Source organism: Buteo buteo, chromosome 18 (assembly GCF_964188355.1).
Source record: "Buteo buteo chromosome 18, bButBut1.hap1.1, whole genome shotgun sequence".
Lineage (NCBI taxonomy): Eukaryota > Metazoa > Chordata > Aves > Accipitriformes > Accipitridae > Buteo > Buteo buteo.
The window spans coordinates 28,096,605-28,123,597 of NC_134188.1; the positions used below are offsets into that span (position 1 = coordinate 28,096,605).

The 26,993-nt window shown below is 42.4% G+C and overlaps 1 protein-coding gene across 5 annotated transcripts in view; it reads right to left on the bottom strand.

The window, feature by feature from the left end:
- Window positions 1-26,993, bottom strand: part of FAM168A (family with sequence similarity 168 member A) — a 203,049-nt gene that overhangs the window by 85,471 nt on the left and 90,585 nt on the right. For all 5 annotated transcript variants that reach the window (XR_012653477.1, XM_075050271.1, XM_075050270.1 and 2 more), the window contains one exon: window positions 17,610-17,697. Coding sequence is in view for 4 of the 5 variants with exons in the window: in XM_075050271.1 (XP_074906372.1) it covers window positions 17,610-17,679 (70 nt within the window). In the remaining variant the exon portion in view is untranslated. The remainder of the gene's footprint in view (window positions 1-17,609; window positions 17,698-26,993) is intronic.

Consider the following 26,993-nt stretch of genomic DNA (forward strand, 5'->3'; position numbering starts at 1 on the left):
CAGAATGGTTTGGGTTGGAAGGGACATTCAAAGACCATCTAGTTCCAACCCCCTGCCATGGGCAGGGACATCTTCAACGAGACCAGGTTGCTCAAAGCCCCGTCCAACCTGACCTTGAACACTGCCAGGGATGGGGCAGCCACAACTTCTCTGGACAACCTGTGCCAGTGCCTCACCACCCTCACAGTGAAGGATTTCTTCGTTATGTCCAATCTAAACCTGCCCTCCTTCAGTTTAAAGCCGTTGCCCCTTGTCCTGCCACTGCAGGCCCTCGTAAAAAGTCTTTTACGGGATACTGATCAATGTCTACAAGTCCTTAAAGGCTGTACGCACAACAAAGGCAGAGCTAAGAGTTAGGCTAGTATTGAAGATGCAACAGTTTAAGAAGGCTATCAAGAAACTACCTAAAAACTGTAATAGTTATTAGATGTGGAAAAAATTCCCAAGTACAGCAAAAAACCATTTACTCAAGGCATGATGAATAGAAATGAAATGCCTACAGAGTCTCAGCCACCTTCAAGAAAGACTTCCAGGCTGAGGCAGATAGCACTAGATATTCCTCAAAAATATAAACCCACAGGCAATAAAGTGGAGGAGGGCACAGAATTACACACAGACAGGAGGCTTTGGTCTGCTGTGCTGTTTGTGGAGCCCTGCAGAGAAAACCCAACCATGGCAGCAGCACCACCAAGGGATGGATCAAGCCAACGCCAGCTGCCTACAGAAATACTCTTTTTCCAAAGAAACATGATGTTCGAATGATCTGAATCAGGACTGGATAGACAACAGTATACTATAAGGTGTCCTTTTTTAAAATTTTAAGAGCAAGTGCCTAAACATAAAGAAACCTGGATTAATCCATGGCGTCACCTCTCTGCTAACTCTCTCCAGTGCAGCACAAGTGGTGATGCCACCTCAGTTTTGCCATTTTTTATTTTGGAGTAGCCATGCTCACACCCACTGAAGAAGCAAGATAAATACTTCATAAATAAATAGTAGTTGACAGTCAGCCTTGTCCAGCTTTTGGGAAACAGTCCGATGGATGCAACCTGTTTTTCTGCTATTCATTCTTTATTACTTTTAATTTCTAATTCCAAGTGATGAGGGGGAGACTCCCATGGATCACATGAACTGGCTACTTGGGGAGAAAATAAAAGCACAGGAAAGAGGGAGGCTCACAAAATAGTTTTACTGCCTTTTATAATTGAGGTAATTTGTAATAATGTTTAATGATAAGCTAGTAAATTTTTAGCTGATTGAGCGAATGTTACTCCAGTAAAACTTCCTTTGTAAACTGTTAGAAAGACAGAGAGAAAACTTCATTTCTGTGCAGTTTTGCTTCCCCAAAACAACTACATAGCAACAAAAAAAAATTACCACTTTAAGCGTCCTGTTGACTGTCTTATGTAGTTTTTCTTTTTCCCTTGTAGATTTTTTTTTCCAGTGTCCTGTGCAGAATCTGAAGTTTTCAGACGGAATTTAATGCAACAAATAGGGTCACATGCAAAGAAGAATACAAGTGCTCAGGCACTACAGCAAATGTAAATGTTAAAAATCACACAAGAGAAGATAACAAAAAAAAAAGTGCACATAATACAACAAAGCAGTAGAAAAGCATACTGTACAGACCATTCTTGCAACGGCTGACAGAGGGATCGGTTGACCTCAGAGGTCTCTGCCTTTACTGACTTACATACTTCTGTGAGGCTCATTAAAGGCTCCAAGCACAAAGCATCAAACACTTCAAGTAAAACTTGGTCTCCATGGGAATAGAGGACAAACTAAAAATAACTATAAGACGACATTTTAACAATTTTGCAGGAGATTGTCATGGCAATGAAGAGAGTTGTAACCTGTTGTCATGATAACCAAAGTTTTAAATTAATGGGAAAGCATTCTGCTTCCACTTAATCTTTATTCATAACGAGTCTAACATCCACGATGGGAGAATTACACATTACTGCCTTTAAGGAACCAGAGAGCTGGGGAGAAGCAAGGGAGGGATAATGCACTGTCTGGTTAAAAACAAAATTAAAAAACTCTACAGCCCAACCAAAGCACCGATAGGATAGAAAAGAACCTAAAGATGAAAATGCATGGGGAGATGCATGATGCCTTTTTGAGGGAGACACTCTCCTCTGCCCTTTAGTGCTTAGATAACATTATCTTTACCATGGGAGAAGTAGCAGAAACGTTAGCAGGAGAGGCAGGTCACTTGGGCCAACTGCTCCAGCAGAAGCATCACTAGCATTCAAGGAAGCAGCAACGTGAATGATTTATTGTTTTAATGGAGACAAACTAATCAGACCAACCTCATGAGGCCATGCTGATGCCAGCTCTTCCCTCTTTACCTGGAGTCCCTGCATTTTGGCAAGTGGATTTTGGCATGGGAACACTGGGAAAGCTGGAAAGTGAACGTCAGCCCCATGCCCGTGGACTCTCCTCCCTGCAACGGGAGCGGGAACTCGACTAGCATTATCCTTCATACATACCTGTCATCAGCCACTCGTTTTTACACTCCTTATCATTTATTTTCACTAGTTTCAGCATTTTTAAGATTTTATTTTATCTCGGTGGAGGCATTCCCATGGCTGCCAGAGAGAATAATGCAGCTCTTTGTTGAAGAAATGGCAGAAGAACAGTTAAGAGAAAAGCACGTGTTGGTGGCATGTGTGTCAGCAGGTCACTAATATCACAGCACAGTATGTCCAGTTTCTCAAGACACCCAAACTAGCGGGAAAAAAAAAGGACAAGAGCCGTAAGACCTCCAGATAGAGGGGAAAAAGGGGCAGTAAATAAATTAGCAGTGTTGACTAACGACTGGCAAGAGGAGAGACAGGATGAAGAGGAGAAAGATCTCAATCACTGTCAACTCCTAAAGAGCACAAATGGCACATCCAAAAACCAGCTTGTCTTTGCCAGTGAAGAGGGACCCAAGAGATACGATGAGGACTTGACGGCTGCATACCTTCTCCATCCGGCATACATGTGGTCCTGGCAGACTCTGCAAATACATTCATCTTGGTGTTGTGAGCGTGCGAGTATGACAGAATAAGCAAGAGAGAGATGAGGCGCGTGTTGGGGTTTTTTTTAGTAAGTCACCTTCCCCTCCTACATGTCTCACTTGCATTTTGCTAGAGACGTTGCAACAAGCTGCATGACACGGACAACTCCCACCATCTTTGGAAACCAATACCAAATACAGAGTGTACACACATGGACCCTCTTGTACCCTCCATCACTTGAAGCTTGCTAGCAGCACTGACCTTCAAGTGTTTGCTTGGACACAAAAGCAGAAACGCATTTCTGCTCTCTCCTTCCCATCGGACAGGGAGACATCAACGACTAATTTTACAATTTAACTCAGTGCACCTTGGGGTCAGGGGCTAGAGGAGAAGAGACAAAACAGGTTCAAATGCATGTACCAAAGGTCAAGTGCCAAACTGAGGACCCTGAATGAGAACCATTGTTATCCTAAACTCTCTGAAGCCAATAGAAAGAGCTGAGTAATTGCAAAGAATGATCCCCCCACCTAAGATCTGAATTTGTCTCAGTTGGCTGTAAGAGACCTGAGAGTCACCAACCTACTGCTCATGCATTCAATGAGATGCTGTAGATGTGCACCGTAAGTCTGAGTCCAGCAGTCCTAGACTGTAAATTATATTAACAGGCTCAAAACAAACCATGCCTTGTCTAAAGACTACATAATCATTATTGTGTCTTCGCTTATGAAAAATTGCTCTGTTCACCCTGGAATTACTATGACAGTTAATTATACTACTGTCTCCTTAACTGTTTTGAAGGGAGAGAAAAACTATTCTGGCAACAGAATGCCTAAACAGTACACATCTTTACCCACACCTTCAACACACAGCACAGAATAGTCTTCACCTCAAGAAATAGTTACTAATTGGAAATAAGAAAAAACAAGGTAAATAGAAGTTCAGATGCATACACACTCATATCTCTCTGAATTAAACAACTCATTGTTTGGCTGTTAAAATAATTTTTTTCCCCTATCTGATTTCATTTACAATTATCATGTGCTTTGCATCTCCTGGGAATGCCACCAAAATCGACAACAACTTATCCCTAGAGATGGATGCTCTTCTCTGCAATACATTAGGTTTCTAATAATGAGAGACAGCAACATCATTTTTGAGTGTAAATGGGAGGGAACAAATCAAGCATAAGGTGGAAGCTGCCTTTGATTATGTACTAAAGAGAATTTCTTAACTATGAGTTACAAAGGTCTCCACCGGTCATTACTCCAGGGTTTCATTCTTGTACTTCTCCCTCCAACCCTCACATGCAATAACTGTTGCCCACAACTCAAGTCTTCTGAGAGCTCAGCTTTTCAGCCTGATTTCTTCTTTATTCTTCTTTTTCATAAGATTCAAAATTATCTTGTTTATGAAGTGAAACAAATTAGGGGGCTTATAAGAAAGACAGAGAGAGACTTTTTTCCAGGGCCTGTAGTGACAGGACAAGGGGCAACAGCTTTAAACTGAAAGAGGGAAGGTTTAGATTGGACATAAGGAAGAAAAGTTTTAAGATGAGGGTGGTGAGACACTTGCACAGGTTGCCCAGAGAAGTTGTGGATGCCCCATCCCTGGAAACACTTAAGGCCAGGCTGGACAGGGCTTTGAGCAACCTGATCTGGTTGAAGATGTTCCTGCCCATGGCAGGGGGTTGGACTAGATGATCTTCAAAGGTCCCTTCTAACCCAAACCGTTCTGTCATTCCATAACAGGCTCCGATACAGACGCAAGAAGTGTCCCCAGTATTTCGGACAAGCAGTGGACAGCAGCTAGCTTTGCCCACCTAATGCAACTCTCACATCCCTCTCTGCCCATGGGAGACTGATCATCTCCACCCAACACCTGCCTTCAGCTGGTGACGTGAGGAGCACCATTACAACCAACACCAGCAGCAGACGCAGCCAGCTTATCTGTAAGCAGTGGGATTAGCTCCTTTATGCTTTACTTTAAATCACAAGCAGAGACGGCCGCCCCATGGATGAGCCCACCACCATGACATCGTGGTAGGGTGGCCAGGAGCACAGTGAGAGAGATGGCCAAAACCCATTTCAGTGGCAGAGCAATGACAACGTCGATGTTTACTGTTCTCATTGCTGTCCTGTGAAGGAGGCAGAACATACTTAGAAAATTAAATCACCTCTCCATCAGCACATGCAAGAGAAAAAAAAAAGGTGACAGATAACACATAACTCCTCATGCCTTGACCTGCAGGGACGTTTCAAGCAGCAGCACAATTTTCCTCCCAGCTAAACAAAGATTTATTGGATGCTATAAGCTCAATGGAGAAACCATTTCCAAAGTCTCTGAAAACCTACAGTAGGTAAAATATCCCCCCCGGAGAGCTCAGCTCCGAGCCGCAATGACCCACAGGGCTGCTCCAGCAGCTCGCCGCCCCAGATCAGTGCCAAGCACCAAGCTGTGCCGGACAGAATGAGGACCACGAGGACATCTCCCCCGTCCACGGTGATGCTGCATTACCTCCCCAGCACCACTGGTTCATCACCAGGAGCCCAATCTTGTGCCCTGCCACAAAAATTTCATTTTTTTCCCCAACTTGAGGATTACGTCTCCTTCTCGGCCTCATGCAAAGCGACCGCAGGGATTCAAAGGGCTTTATGTGACCAGGCTGTTGACAAACGTGTTTATCGTAAAAAGACCCGGGGATGGCAATTCCTGCAAGAAAACGAACGCTTCTCAACATCAGCAGAAACTCAGGGGTCGGGGACGGGGGAAGAACCGGTGGGGGTAAGGGGAGGGGAAGGAAAAAAAAGCCGTAACACTAAAGAGTCTTTCAGGACTCATTTATTTGAGCAGTGCCAAACCAGCTCACTGATGCAATATTTTCTTCCTGCACTCTGAGCCAGGGCTTTGGGATCTAATAAATCATCGCTGGCCGCAGAGACATTAAAATTCTAGCCCAGTACTGCATTAGATGAAATGAGGCCGAATGCCAGCAAGCGCAGGGAGAGGGAAAGGCAGGCACACGCACTTTAAAATAAGTATACGAATGTGTCTGCATATAAGCAACTCCTGATTCCGGTTTCAGATGAGGCTAAATCTAACGCAAACAGAATAGCAAAACAGATTAACAAGCCAGAGCTCAATCGCGCCACTTTGGGAAAGCTGATCCCCATTAAACTAAAACTAAGATGTTAGGTATAAAGCACAGTAGAAAAATAGACTTGGTAATTTACAGATCTGGTACAAACCGGGGAACAATTTCTGAAGCTTATAAAAGCCTTTTACGACCCCGTACCAGATCATGTTTCTGTATGTACAGACCTCTGCACTGTATCGCATTGACTGCACAGAGTGTAAAAAATAATTGTGCACCAGGAGAGGAGAAAAATTCAATATTTAATCTACAAACATGTTTCCAGAAGTCAAGCCACAAAATTTTAATTTATTCCTTCAGACTGCAAAAATATAACAAGTATCTAACCACTTATTTGCTGTGCCAGACAAAAAAGAAGGGGGGGGGGGAGGAAAGACAGCAAATATTAAGGGTTTTCAATGGATTATGAGGCAGTATTGGAGCTTATTTTCAATAATTTAATTGAAGCACCTGGGGATTTAAGAGGTATTGAATGTGTGGTGTGCAAGTATGCACAGAGAAAAACAAGCAAGGATATGAATTTGAACTGCAAATGGCAGAAAAAAAAATGCAGAAAAAGCCATTTATTTTAGTCTTGGTGAGATTTTTACTTACAACTGAGAGATTCTGAGCAGGCGTGGGATTTCAGTGCTAGGAGATATTTTCATTTTGTTTTCTGAACAACCCCCATCTCAAATTCGCACAATGACAAGGTCACACTCCAGCTCCACGGTGCCCATGGCAGAGGCTCCCAAAGTGCTCTGCAGAGAATCACTGACCCATTTAGCGACTGCCGACGGACTTCTGCCAGCCAATGCCGGTGCTCTTCACCTCCAGAAGGAAGGATTTTAAAAACTGATCTAATATTTTTTCCACAATTGCTACCATTGGAAGAGAGACACCATGGCTTCGTGAAAGGCGGTGTGCTAGATTGGAAACAAGGGGAGGGAGGTCCCTAAAATAACCTCTCGGTAGAGGGGCTTCATAGTAGGAACACCACCCACATCAGCAGCTTTCTCAGCAGAGCAAACCGGACATCCAGAAATAGTTACGGGGAGGGAGGAATAATTACGGGGGTTTGGAAAGCGATGAGGCCAAAATAAGTTTAAGATTTGATGTATGGCAAATCAGGTGTGACTTGGCAATGTGACCTAGAGGCACGGAGAACCGAAGTGCCACAGAGACGATGCCAAGATGGCCAACATGATCTCTGACTGCCTATACAGAGGCTCCTTGTCGTTCAGCAGTGAAGTAAAGGGAATGTATAAGAAAACATATGTAAGTAAAGGGAGCATATAGGAAAAGAAGATTTAAATGGTGTAAACCAATACGACCATGGCTAGAACAAAGAAAAAGAAGATGGCTTAGAAACATGCTATAAATTGACAAAGCCACTAAAAAAGAGTTTCATTCTATGATATAGACAGACTAAGAAATAACACAAGGCAAAAAAACCACATTCACCAGTTTTAATACTGAATATATATTTTAAAAGCCCAAATCACTGGTTAGAATTTGTCTACACACTATGTAAGACAGAGCTTTGGTAGAGCTCATGCTTAAAAATAAAGCTTATTTCTTCCCCAAGTGAGTGAAGAATTTCAGATTACGTGCCAATACTCTATAGAAGTAATCAACACACAAGAAAATTCTCCATTCACCTTTTATTTTCTTTAAATGGAGTACTTTCCCCTTCAAAACATGTTTCCAAGGCCATCTTTTTTTCCACCTATGTTTTTTTTTCTTCTCTGCCTTATACACATTTTCTCCAGCCCTCTTCAGCCCTAGTCATTTAATCTTTTTATTTCTTTTCCACTACAGGGAAAAACAAAATCAATATTGTAGCCAAGAAATGAGGCAGAGCATAAACCAGTTCCATGTACTAACTGAGCACGTAGGATTAAAAGGCACACAATGGGGTCATTCAGGAAAACATAACATAGGGTTTGTTTGCTTTTAAGATCTAAGACTATTCTGTTTATTTACAACATGGGGAAACTCAAAAGCGTGTAAAACCTGATACAAACAGTTACAAAACAAGGGGTGAAGGACGTTCCCCAAAGTTTCTGTGAAAGTCCTTGAAAGGTTGACATCAGTTGGACCAATCTCCAAACCAGCTGAGCCTACAAGCATCTGTAATGGGATGTTATAAATTATTTTCTTCAAAGGAGCTTTACTATGCCTCCATTTCTAACACTAAAAGAAAGGAGTTTTTTGTCTTGAAACACTTTTGTCTTTTATGCCAACCACACTTCCGTCTACTAAGACCTATTTTGCACAGCAATCCGCGTTCATCCATAAGTGAGTGCCGTGGGGTGACCTCCACGCCCATCGTCCAACGGTGCTGCCGTTGGCAGAAGAACCACCCAAATACAGCCTATGGCTATTGCACGCGCTTATAAATAACCCAAATCTCACCCCAAACCCCTCTGCTTCCTTCTCCCTCAATCCCCAAACAAGAAAACTTGTCCCTCATTTCCTTAGGGGTTTTACACTTTCTATGACTTTGAGAAAGTCCATGAGTTAATTTATTACAAAGATGGTGAATTAGCCACCATTGATCAACCAAAGTGCTGGAACTCAAACAGTTTCCAACACTGAGAAATTCAGCAAGTTGTTTGGAAGTATTCCTGTACAAAAATTATACATTTAAACATAAAAATAACAAGAGTCTACACAAGTCAGAGCTCATTCTTCTCCCAGTCAAGTGTGATTTTCCTTTCTGCTCTATACACACCAATTAATAAACATGAAGAAACGCCAGAGGAAAAATATTCACTGTACCCACTTCATACATTTTTAATCACCCTGAAATCAATTCAACACCCTGAACACAGTTTAAAATTCCTGTTTTACAGAACCAGTAAGCAATGGATCACCTAATTAAATCCAGAAATGGCATTTCCCAGTCAATGGAAGGGGTAGACATGCATGCAGATGTTACAAGCAGAAGGAAAGGTAAGGAGAGCACCCCAACCCTGCCTGCTTCAGCATCAAAGCCATTTGCCTTGTGTTCCTCAGCACTCCCCACAAATGTGTTGAGAAATGGCAAAAAGAAAGGAAAAAAAGTCAAGTTTATCCTCTTCACACACAGCAGTTCTGAAAGAACTTGTTTTTCTTGGCCAAAGAAGTAATGTTATCAAAGGCCCAGCCTTTCCAGAGAATAATACAGCAAAATTTTAAGTTAACAAGAAAGGCTGAAATCATGCCTAGAATTATCTTTGTCCCACAAAGAGTACGCAAAGGAGGATTAAAAGCCAAATGTGGAAATCCTACCAGAACATCCTTCTGTCGTCTACAAAATTGGAGGCTACCTGTTTTCAACATACCAATAAATTAAATGAACAGTCAAGTGTAAATCAGGTCAGTCCTCACATGTGCAGTTGTGTCTGAGGTTCAACAACGAATACAAATGATACAAATTAGGATAGAAACACACGTAAGAATCCCACACCTCCTGTACTGCCAACAAAACCAATGACCGGAGGGCGGACGGTGCCGATTCCCTCTGTTCTTCATTATGTCCAAACAAATGTTGTGGTTTCACCTTGGGGGAAAAAAAATGACAAAACTCAGGAGTTTGCAACTTGGGAGTGCAGCAAACAGCCTGGCTCAGGGATGCACCTCATTCTTCTGGAGCGTGCAGAGGTCCTCTGCAGGGAACCCAAATCACAGGTGGGAGAACTCGACGTGCTGGAGGAAGCACTGGAGCTTTCCATGTCCAAAGAGGATGGAGCAGGGCTTGCTCACGCGCAATAGCAGAGGTGTGGAGGGTCCTAGAGGAAACCCATCCTCAGCAAGCAGCGCCGGTCAACCTAGAGCCCAGAGCAACGGCTGTGAAGTTGACTGCATTTCTGTTCTCTGCCTTTCTACAAAGATTTAGACAGAATTAGTCTCCGATGGCTGTACAATTTTTGCTTCAGAATTGTGCAGCCTGCCAGTATGGTTCACAAACATAAAAGCATCAGCTTGCACAAATCCTTAACCCTTTGGGAATCCCTCCAAAAGATCTCCAAGATTTCAGGCACACAAGAAGAATATCAAACCAATGCCTTTCCACCAACATAAAAAAATAGCAATTAGTATGTTGACTCGCATATTTGCTTACCAGCCACACCTATTCTCTATCACAAAATCTTGTAACTATAACCGCATGCATGCATTATACTGTGAATTAAAATTACATTAGTGTCATATATCTTTCTCAATGCTCTCAAAAATCCCGCAGAGAGATTGCCACTTGAAGAAGCAGGAAAATCAATTAAATTGGAAAGCAAATGAACCCAGACCTTGCAGACAGCATAAAAAAGGTTGACAAGTGACACAGGGAGACACCCCGCTTTTCCACATACAAATGATAAAGCTCTTAGCCAGGACTTCTCCTTAAATCATCAGAAATAAGACTATTTTATGCTTTAAAATGAAGACAACACATTCATTACTTGAGGAAAAACATACTGGGTCTTGCACCAAAATCACAGATGAATTGCAAATGTGATTCAAAGTCTTCCTTGCTTTAGACTACTCCTCTGCTTCTCCAAAATACTTTAGTGAATCTTGTGCAGGATAAAACCTGCCGAGCAGCTATCTTTGAATATTTATTTCACACTCGTGTGCTGCAGAGGTTCACTAAAAGCACCTCTGGGCAGTCTAGGTTAATCCACTTTGGAAATGGAGCTAAACAGAACCCAGCCGCACAAAGACCTTTTACTAAAAGGCGTCAGGTTCCTCCTGGAGAAATGAGTCCAGCTCTCCTGGACATGTGCAGGTGTTTGCCAGCTGGGGCAGGCTGGCAGGCTGCAAGAGAGAAGGAAAAATAGCTGGGATGGAGTGCACGACTCCAGGGAACGAGCAATGCAAGAAGGAGAGGGACCAGAAGAGCAGCAGAGGGGCTTGCCTGATAATCTTTCCCCAAAAGGCAGGGAAGGGGGTGATGAAGGGTGCTACCTCCCAGCCCTCTCCGGGACAAAAAACAAGCAGAGAAGCAGCAGAATATCCACAGCAGAAACCTGAATGCGTGATGGATACAAATCATTAGCAAAAGAGAAAAAGGAATTGAGTAAAAGAGACAAAGGTGATTAGCAGAAGAGACAAGGGAATTCCTGCTGCAGAGACACGGGAAGGCTGGGGGCTCCACCTGACAAACCAGGAAAAGCCCTGGGAGAAGGAATGAGGGTATCCATCACATTCAGATGCTGCCACTGGGATTCCCAAGCCTTACGTGCAATGGAGGCGGAAGAGCGGGGAGTTCCCAGCCTGTATCTGGTCGGATTTAAGGACGTTAGGCGCTGCCTCCTATAAGGATAAACTGTCCCAGACAGGGTGACCCTGACCCCAAGACACTTCTGGGGAAATCCCTTGAGCGTCGCAGGTTGGAGATGAGGACCCTGCCGTAGCAGCACGCCTGGAGAAGCAAACTCCTTATAGACCTGTAGCAGTGGGGCTGCTCGTGGCTAATCGACTATCAACAGGACAAGTGTATGAGATATCAGAACTCTGAAATGCACGGGTTTTATTTATCAAAACCAGAGGATTATGCCATCTGAATACTGCCACCCAACAAAAAGCTTCTTGACAGCAGCTCACATTTGTACTTGGTGGTCTACTCATTCCTGAAAGAAACAAAGACTCGGTTGTCTTCTCTACACCCTTTCTGAGGTTGGCACCCTCCTTCTTGAGGTCTCCTTGCCGTTGTTTCTGCCACACTGTCTTCGGCTACCACCAAGCTGCATATCCCTGACTCTTTCCTGAGCAAGACCAAAGAGGTGGGAGGATCACTGACCTACGTGGCTTTGGACCAAGCATCCTCACTAGTTCAAACAACCTTGATCTGATGGCCTTGAGGACAGACTGCAGTGATGGGCATGGGCTGCAGGGATTAGGTGAGAGCTGAAAACCTTGTGTTTGAGAAATGACCGGTCCAGCTGGCCTTCAGTGGGCAAGATGTCCACGTTCTACATGTGTGGGAGTATCAGCCTAGAAAAAGCGTTACCATCCTTCCTTGCCCCACACCTCTGAAGATACATTTGCCTTTCCCTTCCCACCCAAGAGCCAGGCACATAACCTGGTCAAGACAGAATCTCTTTAAAATGCATTTCACCAGTTTAGAAGACCTGCAGTAAATAATTCAGATACAAACCCCAGGGATGGGACTCAAGACCAAACACAAACTACTTTGTGTAGATGTCTACATCCGAGTCAGCCGTCAATACACCTTTTAGTATCAGAGAGAAACGAGTACCTCTAGGACACAACCCAATGGCTCATAAAGTAAAACAGACCACATGGGAGATGCTCTTTTCTTGTCCCTTACCATTAAAGCAGTCCAGGGGATCACTCACATCCACACTGCAGGTACCTAAAACTGGGCAAAACAATTCTGAATCTGGGTGACCAGGAGAGACCCCAGGCAGGGTGAAATGGTGTGTGCCTCAGATACAAAAGTACTGGCACTTCCACAGCAGGGATTTAGGACTAGTACAAGGAGTTTGAAATAAGAGTGTGAATTTTTGTCAGAGAGCAAGTGGAGGGATGGATGTGGGAAAAGGTGGAGGGGAACAACCATCTGGAAGAGTATCACCAGTAATCTGTGGGCAAAGAAGGAACAGAAGAGAATATATCCATATTATTTAGTGATTTTTCTGAATGGATAAAGAGTGAGAAACTAGAAAAGTACATCCTTTCCTGTTTCTTTTAAAATTTTGGATGATCAACTGAATAAAAGCATTTTTCCTTTACCTTCAATAATTGTGAGGGGGAACAGAAATATTGCTTCAAGGCACATAGAGCCTGAACAGAGCTCTTTGTCAAAAGCAAACCAAGGGCTTCCATCAGCAAAAACTTGAGCTGGAGGATGTCTCTTTTGAGCGTGGAAGCTCCCGAGCAGGTTGCTGCTGCAGCAGGACCTGGGAAGTGTCATGCACTAGAGCAGTGTGACACAAACTCCTTGGAGACTTACTAAGCAGCTTCACACCTTGGGGCTCTTAGATTTTATTACCATTTATTATTTAGTAATAACTACGACGAATACAGTCAGTCTACCGAAGGTTCATGAGTCACAGCATCTTATCAGCATATTAATCAGCTTCTGGTAGGGAAAATTATAATAGTGTGAGCTATAACAAACACTTTTATAGTTTCATGCTTGAAGTCAGACAAGCTACAGGAGAGACTGATTCTTCATCCCTGATTCCACACCAACAAGCTAATCTATTTGCTGCAGGACTGGTGCCTTAGTAAAAATGGGTGCAAGAAAACAGGAAGGATAATGTGCCAAAGGAAAACCAGGCAGTTCAGCAGCTCACATTTGGGGCAGGTAAAGTGAATTCTACCAACAATAAAAAAATCAAACGACAGTCCTTAAGCACATTTTAAAGTTAACCTCAATTAAAACGACAGCTTACATGAAGAACCAAGTTAATTACAGGCTGTTTTAATTAAATAGTAAACAACACGCAAACACTGTTTGCTGCTGATGTTCTAAAATACATTGAGTTAGCAAAGTGGAAGCAGTCACCAGCCGAGCACGAGGAACCAGGACTTGCTGGAGCACAAACCTGGCACTGGACAGACGTGGCTCCATCTGCAGCACGAATATTCTCTCCATGTCACCTTAGCTCAGCAAAACAACCAGCTCATTCAACAAGCGAGAAAGCATTGCTAGCAGAAAATGCAAACAAGGCTTATTCTACTCTTTCAGTTTAGGAAGGAAAATGGGAAGAAGGTTGCAATTCAACAAATCTGGGTGTCTTAAGGACCCCCAAAAATGAGACGTACTAACTACATGAGAAACCACCTTTGCTTAATAAATCTATTAGTTCAAATATGGGGGATGTTTCGATAAACATTTCTCTTAGAAATTTAACACTTCTGACTTTGTTTCACCTAATAACTCTATTTTAAAACTTCCTTTTTTAAACTTAATTATAATTTCCCATAAAAATTCATCTAATTCAGACCACACTTTAAAAATCATTTAGGAAATAACTGACCTTCACACTGCCTTTAAGGAAGATCAAAATGGAAAAATTAAGGATCTGAATAAATGTATGGTACATCAAGTACTTGAGTATGTGCCAAGGATTTCCCATTCTCCCTAACGCGAGCAGTCAATTTGGTACAAAATTTTTATTTACCTTGAAATGGACTTCCCTCCCTAGCCCACCAGGTATTGAAAACAACAAAGAAGTGAGAATGAGAAGAAAATCAGATTAAAACTAATTCTTTCAACCAAAAGCAATCTATTCTATATAAAGGATTTACATTTAGCACTAAAAAAACACAAAAAAGTAAAATTCAACCTGCCAGTATCCTGATTACCAACCTTGTTTTCTTTCCGCATACATCCCACCTGAGTTTTATTCCAGAAGGTTAGAAATGAATGGTTTATGAATGATCTTTAAAGACAAAAATTTAAGTAATACATGTGCTGTACTACATTTGCGGTAAAAAAACCTGAACTCTAAAGCCTAGGGCTAACAACCTTTACCTCAACTTTATTACACTTCAGGTTTTTTTTATTTCTCTTTCTTGCCTAATATAAAGCTTGGCATTATTTTTTTCAGTGTCTTCAACTACTGCAAAAAGATGGCATTAAAAAAAAACACTTTCTATCTTATACTGTATAAATTCTATATTGTATCCCAAATTAGATCTCAAATCAAAATTTGGGGACAGATGTTGTACAATCTGTCTCATGAAGTGATTGTGAGAACGGTTTGTTGACATGCTATTTCAAATTAGGGGCTCTGAGCAAACTCTTCCATTCAGCTGCTGATCAGGACTGAGACACTCATTAAGCCCCAAAGCTGTAATGAGCTCCAAGGACCGTGGAAGGGGTTTGCACAAGCGATGGCCGTCAACATCTCCTCCAGATCTACGATGTCATATGCTTTAGCAATTATTTTCAAAGCAATTTGAAAAGGAAGTATCTACAAACTCCATAACTTAATGTTCCTCCTGTGAAAAGTCGATTTTGTTTGTCTCTAAGAGTTTAAATATTCCCCAGAATAGCTTGTGGCTACATTAGAAACTGATACGTAGCTAAATGACGCCAAGTTAAAGCAATGTAAATGAAGTCTAAGCATAGAAAGCAAGAATTAGATAGACAGAGCCTGGCACTTGTAATGCAAGAGACATGGCAGCCTTTTAATAATTGCTGAGACCACCCTCAGGAGTTGCCTGTCTTTGATATACAGAGGAAAGAATTTAAACTTTCCCCCCTTTTTTTGCAATTAAATATTCATTAAATATTCAAACAAATTCATATTTAAAAGGTTTTGTAATACTATTTGCCTAGCAAAGAAAATAGCTCTTCGTTTAAACAGTTTTTAACCTATTATCTATTTTGGGACTTTATTGTAAGAATTCAGTCCACTGACTCCTTACCTTACACCTGCACAATAGAAAAACCAAGCACTAATATGATTCAATTACTGCTTCGATGTCCTATGTTCAAGCAGTCACTTGCATCTTCCCTTCTTTGTTTTTCTACTGACATAACTAAAGGACCTTGTTACATTGATCTGCCTCCAACTTTTTTCTCCAAAGTCATCCTGCACATCTGCCACTGATTTCTCTTCATTTACCACAGACTCTGGAAGACAAATGCCTGACGTCCGATGGTTTGGGTGAAACCAGTCTCATAGGGGCCACCTCGCCACGATCCCTACCAGAGCTGGCGCAAGCTGGCCAAGGCAGACAATAGCTTTTTATATTTAAGTGCGCGGTATAATCTTCATGGTGATTACCCAGCAGGTTATTTTAGAAGATAATATCCTATTAATGTTGCCATTTGACTTATTCGGAATGCAGTTCATGTAGAATTCATTCATCTAAACCAGAAATCACCCTCTAAAATTCTCCTTCCAGAAAGGTCAAGGTACAAACTCTATATAATCTGCACCTCAATATTTATATAAAATCATCTTATCAAGTGCCAGAAGGCAGCTTCTAAAACATTCAGGATTGTATGAAAGCAGATACAGAAAATCTACATTGGATGGATATTAAGGTGGAGCTTTGAACACCTGCCAAAAAAAAAAAATAGTAAAGGGATAGAGAAGTAGACTCTTGTCCAAACCATCCTTGTGTTGGGAAGCACAAAATTGCTGTTCTTTCTAGTGCAGGAAAAGAACTGTGCACTTATGAGCTCATTCTGTCACCCAAGCACTGTTGGAGTCTGCAGTCCTCTTACAACGGTGATATTTTTGAAGAGACTATTATTCACAGAGATTTTTTTTTTTCCCCAAGCCTCTAGTGCTTTGACTGTGAGACCAAAGTTCCCCCGAGCTACAGTATCTCCAACAAAGCAGCATGCATAATTTTGATGGGGAAAAAGAAAGGGTGAATAAAAATGGGGCAAAATGCCTTTGAGGAACTCTCTACTCTGATGAGTATCAGACAGATCTCTTTGCAGCAACGCAGCCAGCCCTACTGAGCTACCAGCTGAAATAGCTACCAAAGTCAATGAGAATATTTTGTAAATGAAGTAGCTAAGAGCATTTGATGTTCATTTCCATTTGCTGGTGACCACTCTCCTCCTCAAAAGCACACTCCCAAGCAATTTCACACGTTGGGTAAAAGTCAAGACATACAACTGGCAATGCAAATATAAAGAAGGAAGTCTTAACACAGTATGACACTTAATAGCTAATTACATTCAACAAAATGTTAGAAAAAGGAGTCTTCCAAGGCTGATTTTGTAAGGTGCTTATACAAGATCAGAAGAACAACTGCTGGTAAACATGATCCACAGGGAAAACTACAGATACACCTAAGCTGAGATTTTCTTTTTCCAAAACACTATTTCTTTCTCAGCTAAATTCTTTCCATATCAGTACACTTTAGTTCCCCGCTAGTTACATAATTATGGTAAACATATTTCAGTGCCTTTTTCAAGTATTAAAGATGACATTTTTAGACAACTCAGTTCTAAAGATGGACTTCAAACAGACATCAGACTTGCTGTTCAAAATAAGATTAACTCAATGAAAGCACGACTTGAAAACAAAAAAAATCAGTCAATAATGCAGTTTAAATCACCACCTATACGAATAACTGCATGTTCTTCAAATACCAGGCTCTCGCCTGTGGGATCCTCATTTCTACGGCAGGATTATTCCAGCACGTGCGCCCGAGTCGTTCAGTTCAGCTCCGGAGGCAAGCCCTCCAGCTCCCAGCTGACTCCCCCAGCAACTTCTTGCCTGTATTGTTTGTCTACAGAAACCCCCTTTTGATCCTACTCTTTAGGATTTCCGGGGCATCCTCTTCTTATGAATTCAGATCCATTTCTTCTTGCTAACCTTACTGCATTGGCTTTGCTGGAGAGTTTTTCCTGCAAGTCACATTCCCATCTGGCTCCCTGATGGGAACTCTTTCTCCCTTCGTTAAGGGATTAATCACTCATTAATGATCATCTGCTCTCACCACTGAACACAGACATTCACGAAAGAGCCACTGAACACCACTCCTACCTGTATACGCCATGTTCTTCGGGTTTCCATAGGGAGCCCCAGGTTGGACGGGGCTGTAAACAGGGTTCATGGTGGAAGACAGGGAACTCTGAGGACAAAAGAAAAGGAGAGTTGAGATGACTGCCTTACATTAGCTCCGGAGTCGTCTTCTGTGCAAAGAGTCTTCTGCTACCTGATAGTGTTACCACGTTATAATTCAAGACACAGAGAGCTGCAAAGGAAAGGATTTACAACTAGACGTTACAACCAGGTAGCATATTTAATAATTCAAGTTTTGGATCCCTCAGTTAATTCCCCTAACTTCTTAAGCGCTGCATATTCTGCCTACAAATGTACCTGGAGCAGATTGATCTTACATATCCCTGCCTTCAGGGGGGCTCAGGACTCATGACCCCACTTTTAGCTTGCGATGAACAAAGAGAAGAAGCCACAAATTCAGACAAGGAATTCTCCCCCTTGGAGGAGCTAATAGTTCTTGGGTGACAAAAACAACCACAAAGAAGACCTGACCTTTCAGAAATTAGCAGATAAAAGAACATTTGCTGCTGGCGAGATGGAGAGCGGCAAATATTTGTGAGCTTCTGGCGTGAGCTGACTACAATAACTTCAAGCCTAAGGCTTGGGTCCTGTTCAAGGCTGCGCAGGGCACCCAGTGCCACCCACCGCATCCCACTGGTGTCCCAGACAGGGAGATGCAGTCACGGACCTAACGCAAGCAATGAGATTTTAACAGCCCTTCTGTTTCTCTCTCCAATAAAGATGATGAAGCAGTGCCGGGTTAGCTTCTTGTGAGTTTTATTTAGAGGAAAGCAAGTAACTTGGGAATTTGTGTCTACTAACTGTCAGTTAAGCAACTGGCTCAGTTAATTATCTTAATGAAGCACATTCTCAATTCTGATTAATGGGAAAATCAGTCATTAAGCTTTATTAGGCGACGCACTTGTCTCCACAGCTATCTAGTGACAATTTCACACAAGAACCTCAACGATCTTGCTTCAAAATATGGGGGTTTTTTAAATGTATTATTTTACAGTTCATAAATAAAACCGTTCTTTCCAAACAAGTCTCTCATGATGGATGCACAATTTGTTAGATCATTAACTCCTTCCGCTTTACCTCAAGATAGTAAACAAGTCAAATGTTAAATGTTAGCACCAATTGACTTGACAACAATTACCACTTAATTAATTAGCCTTCCCTCCGCCCCCAAGTTAGCACAGAAGGAGCAATTCTCCAAGCAAAGGAAATCACGGTTATAAAGTGAACTGGAAGAGAAGGCTACACAGAGACACGTATTTACACCAGCGGCTTCAGTAACGCACGATGGAGCTCTTAAGAAGAACAATGGGAAAATCAATGCAAAACTTTACATCCGTGAGACATTAGCACTGGGGATTTACATTCAAGCATAAGGGTTTTATGGCCATTTGGTCCTCGTGTCCCCAGGCAGTGCTGCGAGTCTCGGTGAGCCTGCCCCTGGCAAGCAGGCGTTTGCCTTCTGGCTTGAGTTCTCCTTTACAGGAAAAAACTCAACATCATCTATCTCTGAGACGGTGAACACCAGCTTCTGCAAGTGTGGGTTCAAAAGCCTGGCTTTTTGGCTGCCATACGGATCCTGTTCAACACAGGAGGCTATTTCGGTGTAGGATGTGGCAGATACAGGACGCACTCATACCTATACCTCAAACCGCACAAACATGCACTTTATGTGTCCACATATGCTATATGATACCTACCTACCACTACATTAAACATGCATATGAACATGAAATTAAAAAATCATCTACATTCATGAAAACTATCTTCTCTTCTCTAGTGAAAAAGAATGTGTTGATTTAAGCCCAACCACCACATCTCTATCGCATGTTATTTGTCCAAACAAATCATCGCAGACGAGGCACCAAACCGAATTCCCTCTCCCTGTCCAAAGCATGTAGGACGTGTTTCACCTTACTTTTTCAGCAAGTTGAAAGCATCTGAAAGAAGATGGTTTGACAGTAACAAGGTGGGGGAATGTGCTGCCCAGAAGTGCCAGCATGACCCAATGCATGAGGAGCATCTACTGCTGCTCTAAATGCAAGCCAAAAACCTCCTCCTTTTTACCCAAATGCCTCCATGGGCGACTTTCTTTTTTTGCAATTCAATTCCACCACCACCCTGCAATGCAGATTCGACATCAATAGTAGGAATAAGGCAAGAAGGTGTTTTGAACTTTTAATGGTTGTAGAATATTCTGACAAGGAAAAGCACTATAAAAATCCAAAGATACATCTACATTAACAAATGCTTTGGTGCAATCAGACACGATCAGACAATCAATACACTTTGTGCTGAGGCTCCTATGGCTACACCCTCTGCGCTTTGAGGGCTTCCTTTGAACTAGATTTAATCTGGTTTTTAGTCTGGTCCCCACCTGATGCATGGTTTGAAGTTGTCTAAAGGACACCACCAGTATGTCCTTTACTGGTAAGACCATCACCGTTAGAGACCTGTATGTTCCAGGAGAGGTTGGAGGACGTGTGATGGGCAACTGGAGTGAAGCTTCTGAAAGAAATGTGGTCCACACACACCAAAACCACTTTGCATGCAGAAACAACAATGCAATTGGTGGGAGTCACCTTCAAAGTGCAGTACTGCTCTGAATTTGAACACCGGTAATACACATAGCCTAAGGGTTACTACTAGTACATGATGCTTTAAGTAATAGATGCCACAAATAGGACTTGAGAGAAAAAGGAGGAGAGAGGTGTCATAGAGTTGCAGAGATTTCCTGGCCATAATTAACTGTTAAATCACTATTAGGACTCCTCAAGTCCAGACAAGAAATGCCCAGTGGGACAGGGAATGTGACAGATATCTATAAAAAAATAAATCACAAATGACCCAGAGGAGGTGGAGAGGCAGCACTCTTTCTTATAACCCAAGCAACTGGAGGCGTTAGAAGAAATAATTGTGTTGTAGGTTCAAAACAAGCAAAGAGGGTGGCTGGTTGCTTTCATTGCCTCCGCATGTCCCTTGCTGCCAGGACGGTGGGATTTGGAGAGCCTCCCAAGGGACAGAGCAATTCCTCCTCTCCCCCAGACAGCCTTCCAGACAGGCTTTTAGGCAGCGAGGACCTTTCACCATCCAGCCACCCTTGTGTTCCCAGGAGAAAAGTCAATATCCAGGCTAAATTTTAGGTGCCTGGCCACCCAACTAACAGCATGACGCCTGACATCGGACTACGCTCTCAACAAACGTGCCCACGGTGCTGAATGGTGCTCTTTGCACTGGGAGATCCCTGCAGCAATACCGAATGGCTGCAAAAAGCCGCATCCCATTCATCAGTCGTGCGTGGGCACGCAGCTCTTCGCGTTGGCCGTGTCAGAGGACCTGTAAGCCGAGGATGTTCTGCAACAGAGCAATGAAGTGATGGGTCCATCTTACTCCCACCCTGTATTCTCCTTCTCACACACACAGAGCCAGCCACTCACCCAGCTGAGCCTTCCTGCCCAAGAAATAAAGTTTATGAGGGTCCCTCTTCCCTCTGCCTTCCAGGTGAATGTGTGTTCCTCCACTCAGGACCACACAGTGACAGCTGGACCTGCCCTTGGGCAAGGATGGAGTCACGGCTGCATTTATAAAGTGCCTTGTTCAATGCAGTTATTTGATTTGTGCTTTTCTGGGTGTAAAGGGTACAAATAAATCATAATTTGGTGAAAATTACTGCTCATGTCTGGCTTGCATTAGGTGTTGTACCAAACAGTAAAAAGAAACACTCTTATTGAGAAGGATGAAATAAAATGCTTTTTAGATGAGATAAAGAGATTGTAATCATGTTAGGGGTTTGAGTGTACTGTGAGGAAAAGGTTTGTGCTTCCTCCCTGCTTGGTATGCAGGGTGTTATTTCCAGCCAGCATGAAAGAGTCCATGCAAACGGCATTTCAGATGGATGATTTTCTTTCTTTTCAGCCCCTAGTATTAGAGCACATTCAGATGAGCTTCCAATACATTCTGCAAGACAATACCATTCAAAAATACATTTTAAATTCATTACAGGCACTGCATTGTGGCATTCAAAAAGCTACACTGAAATGGGAATAAAACAGGATTAGCAAAATTAAACCTCCTTTGCCACAGTAACTTGCAGCACTTGCCTGTGGCCATATATACACAACAAAAAGACTAATAGAAATGAATTATAAACAGACAAACACAAGTATTTCTCTATTGCACAGAGCTTCCACTGCTTCGTAATCCCCACAACACCGATGCTCGGTTGCTTAGAAGCTGCCGAGACTCCAGCAAGGAGCTGAAGGAGTAACTCCAGCAGGAATGCCATGGGAATAAGCTGCTAGCAAACAGTCTTGGGATACTTTCTGGCTGTAACCTGGTTACATTTTCATCTATTTTATCTTTCCTGTGAAAGTGCATGACATGCTTCCATCACACTAGGAAATTACTTCAGATGAAGGGTAAACAGAACTACAAGAGAGGTCAGGCGTCAGGCGGCCACCACGCCATCAGCAGGCCACCGCGCCAGCCAAAGCGAGTTTGCACGGGGGATTTCCAGGCAGCACGAGAAGGCAAATGGAAATGTTTGTGCCGTGCACGCTGAGCTTGAACTTGCTGCGCTGTGAAGCGGCTGCAGAGCTACGCTCGAGTGCTTTTGCCTCGCTGGACCAGAGCCGGGCATTGCTCTCTGCATCGCGCTCTCCTGCTGCCGTCAGGGGAGCGGACTCTGTCCCGCATCCCTGGGACATCGCCTGCTTCATCCTCTTCCTACGGGAGAACTCGAAGCACTCGAGAACCGGCACAGTTATCACCACCACCTTCAAACTGCTACGGGTGCAAGACAACGGGAACATCTTACCCTGTTGTTTTTCTCTATCGTTAGCTTGCTTCGTGCCTTTGAAAACGCCATGACCAGCTTCGCTGCTCCCCAAAGACATTCACGCCTTCTGTCTTCATACTGGTGGCCATCACTAATTTCTAACACATAAATAAACTTTAACACGAGTATTTCTATGCACACCTTGGTGGAGCTGGCATCTTATACGCCTCTCCCACTCTGATATCCAGCAATATAGGTATTTCCTATTTCTAGCATACAGAGGCAGAGGAAAAGAAGGACGACATTGAAGGAGATTTAAAAAATCCTAAAAGAAAAGAATAAACCCAGCATGCAAGATTTAGGAAGTTTATTAAATTCTTAGCATTTTCTTTTCAGACTAAGTAAATAAAATCTTTATAAACAGAGTGTTACTGAGAAATAAATGCATTTTACGGGGTTCTTAAAACAGTGACACCGACAGGTGCATCTTTCAGGTTCTCAAAATTTAAATAGTAGATCTAAACTTAAGTCCAATTGTAAAGAAAAGAGTAAATAATGCAAATGTGAGCTTTTCTGGATGACAGACACTTCTCCATCTTTCTTCATGTCAGTCCTTCTGTCAAGGTGACCCACCCTTTAACTTCCCATACTGCTTAGGTTGTGATTTGCCTTCATCTTTTGTGAAAATGGGATATAAGTGCTTCTGAGAGAAAATATATGTACCAAAAATTATTTATTTCACATAAGATGGCACAGAACCAAACATGAGAGAGTATGAACAAAGAAAAAAGGCAATGGAAAAAGATACGTTTCTTCCCTGATCTGCACATCACCTCTTTAAATTCATTTTATACAAATCACATGCTAATAGTATTCAGCCAAAGCCTCCTTGAACATGGAAAGACCTCCTGACCTTACACTGCATTCAAATTCCAATAATTTTCTGACAATTTTTCAGTTAAGTCATTTGAAGCTTGACCCTCACTTGGGATCCGCCAAACAATAATTAAATTAACTTCCAATTCATCTGCTAAAGGTTAATTTAGGCAAGCTACAAGGCTATGTCCCACCTTTCCCCCAAAAAACTCTGCTGTGACAGTATGCACAAGCTTGGAGATTCATAACACAACGTGGTTTTCCACAATTAACACCTCCTTTCTAATTTACTCCTTTTTTAGCTACACCGTAACTAAGAGTTGATTGAATGTATCTCACCTGAAGCAAAATATTTAACCTGTTAAAGACCTTATAAAAGAATCAGGTCAAAGTTGACACAATTTTAGTTAATCTTTTATTAATAAAATAAAAAGTACTTTTTAAAAAATCAATTTAAAGAGGGAAACGAAAGGAAGGCCAGACTCCACAAAAAGTTTAAGGCTTCAATTAGCAGTAAATTATTAATGGTAGCTCCTGTTTGTACAGTATAATGTTCACTTTTACCTCTTCCACTGTACTTCAGCTATACCTTGATGTTTATACAAATCAATCTAGGGCATCATTCCAGAGCCTGAATATTGCTTTTTTCCTTCCTTTTTTCTCCTCACTTTTCACTTTCAAAGAAAATTTCAGCTCTGCTCCAGCCTTGTTTTACCTAAGTAACTGTAAACTCTTTTCCACAAACTCCAGCTCCCCAAAACCCGCAGCACCCTGCTTCACAAACCCATGCAACCGGAGCAGAAGGGTCATCCTGGTCCTCAAACCATCCCACTGATACATCTATTGATACTCATATTGCCATCTTTATTTCTAAAGCACCTGTCAAGTGGTAGCTAGCAGCAAAAGCTAGGCAAGAAGCTTTTCTTCTATCCTGAGAAAACGCTTGCTATTTCAAAAATTCCACATTTGAAATGCACATTTGATTTCAGGCTTGCTCTCAGTCATGTCCTGGACCCTTTTATCCTGGGAGCGTTTCCAGTGGAAATGAAGATGTGCAGTGAAGCAGCGGTTCAGGAACACTTTAGCAGTCGATGTTACTGCACGCAGGCATGCCTTTGCTGATGTGAACCAGATTTGGGATGGCACGTCTGCATCCCTCAGGGGGTAAAGGCTTGCAGACAGCATCAGTGTCCTCCACGCACAGACCATCTTTAGAGGAAAGATACGCTGCACGGTTTTACTCTCCAGCCAAGTTTTGAATTAGAAGAGCTAGTTCAAATAATATTCCCTCCATTCAAGAGATGGCAACTTTAAGGGAATACATAAAAAGCATGATATGAAAATATCTGAAGCGTAGTCATCACCTGACGCAATCAAGACGTTCAATGTATGAACATGGATGGCGTTGAAGTCAGCAGTAGAGCTAACGCAGCTGGTGATTAACACCACGTCATTTCTGTATGGTCTTTCATGAGGCTCTGGACGTGACTCAATTGCATTACTCATTAATTACACTGACGATGTATTTTCTTCATAGGTACTTCATGTCACGCACTTTCAGCAATCGGAAGGCGTTTGCATCCGGCTAACTCCAAGGAGTCCTGGGGCTTCGTCAACAAGCCGCTGTCCCCTGCCACAGGGGTGTTATCAGCTTGGACTACGTCAACGGGAACGGTAGGATGTTAATGACCACCATGGACCAGCAGTACGGTTCGCACCCGATGAGACCAGAGCTGTTCAGCTGAAGCTGACCCTGATGGAGGGAAAGAATTAAACCAACTGGAAATGCTGCAGAGCACGAGATTTCAGTGCAGCACTTGACCTACCCAATCTCAAAGACCAGCAGAGGGAAAACAAAAATGAGCTGGATGATTTACAGTCCTACAGCATCTTTCATACAGATCCACTGCCAAACCAGGGCAGTAGCACCCAGCTGTTCGCTGAGGAGACACAGGAGGTTGGCATGGGCTAGCTGGGAGTCACCTAGCCAAGCCCATAAGGAGCCACATTCCCACACCTATTGCCTCTTCTCCAATAAATAACTAAATAAACCCACACACCTTTCATTTGAGAAAAGTTTGACATCTATAACAGGAACAAGCCCTTGTGTCTTTATTGTATGAAAAATTAAACAGCTAATTCATAAGCACAAAGCAGCTCTTGACTTTGGAATTTGCTGATCTCAGACTGCCCAAAAATAAATGCTGAGGCAGGAAAAATCTTGACCTTTCGTTTGCTAAAGTTTATGATCTACTTAAAAGCCAGAGGATCCAAAAAGATTTGGTGATTCAATTATGCTAGATAGCATATTAAAAAATAATAAAGGAAATCCTTGCCCTAGCCTGAGAAAGTGAGAGACAGACAAGGAAGACAGGATCACTTGTTGCACTTGGTGCAACAAGAGGTTGCTCAGTGAGCCTGAACATGGCATGGCAAAATAGCTATATATCCTATTTTTTTCATTAGGCAGAACTTATAAAAATACCCTTATGGACCTCAGTAAATGAGAAACCAGTTCCCCTATAAGAAACTTCAGCAATGAGAAAAAAAAATTATGCTAGCACAGCTGATGTTATATTAGCTTGTTTCCAGAGAAGAAAATGTCTGTACGCAGATGAATTCTGCGCTGTAAATTCCTGGCTTTGTATCTGCAAGACTGATGGGTTTCACCAGCAGGTAACCAATAAATAAATGTATTTTAAAAAATATCTAACATATCTGTCCCTGTGTGTCCAAAACCATTCTCAGTAGTTTTCAGACGACTTCCTTGATACATTCCTATTAATTTCTTTAACTTGAGGCCTTGCTGACTTTTCCTTTTGAAACGAACCCTGCTGTACTCTTGTATTTAGTGTTCTCGTTCTGCCCTCCAACCGAGCCATGTCCTCCTCCAGCTGATTATCTCGATTCTTTTATCTTCACAATCCTACTTCATTGTGTTTTGTGAAAAGACTTCCCAGGACATGCAGTTTGAAGACTCTTCTCTCTGCTCCTTTCTTTCCATGAAAGATGGCTTTGAAGATTCAGGTTGGCCATTAAGAAGAGCCTTTAGACTAGGTGGGTTACTGGACCAAGCTGACCACAGATTTGCTGGAGGTTTTCAGGACTGGTGTGAGCAACGCCATGCTTGACCCGACCTGGGGCTGGTGGGGTTGGACTGGATGGCTGCAGATGTCCTCCCAACCAGCATTTCATCTCTGGCTCAAAATAGTTTGTGCTGCAACTCATTTCTCTGACCTCTACCTCCCTCCACAGTGTCAGGCTGTAACCTTCTTAGTGTCAGATGCAATTGCTTTCCAAAGACTTTGGATTCTTCCTGATGGCCTCCAGACAGAAGTTTCCTTGGCACTTGGTAGGACACCAGAAATCTTGGAGGGGTGGGGGGGGAGAGGGTGGCATTCACACTTTTCCATTGATGGATATCTATACTGTAGCGTATCAGTCAAACAGAGAATGTTAAGATGCCCCACAGGACCATGAAAATTTACATACCACATCAGCATGATGCTAAGCAAGCACTAAGTAGCATCTAACTGACATTTTTTATTAACTTTGTGCAGAATTTGACCTACCATAAAATTATTGAGGCTTTGGTTAGAAAGTTTCCCTGGATTATAAACATCTATCCTATAACATCACCCAGTCACTATAAAAAAAGCAAAATAATATTCTTAGTTATCTTTCTTATCTGAGAC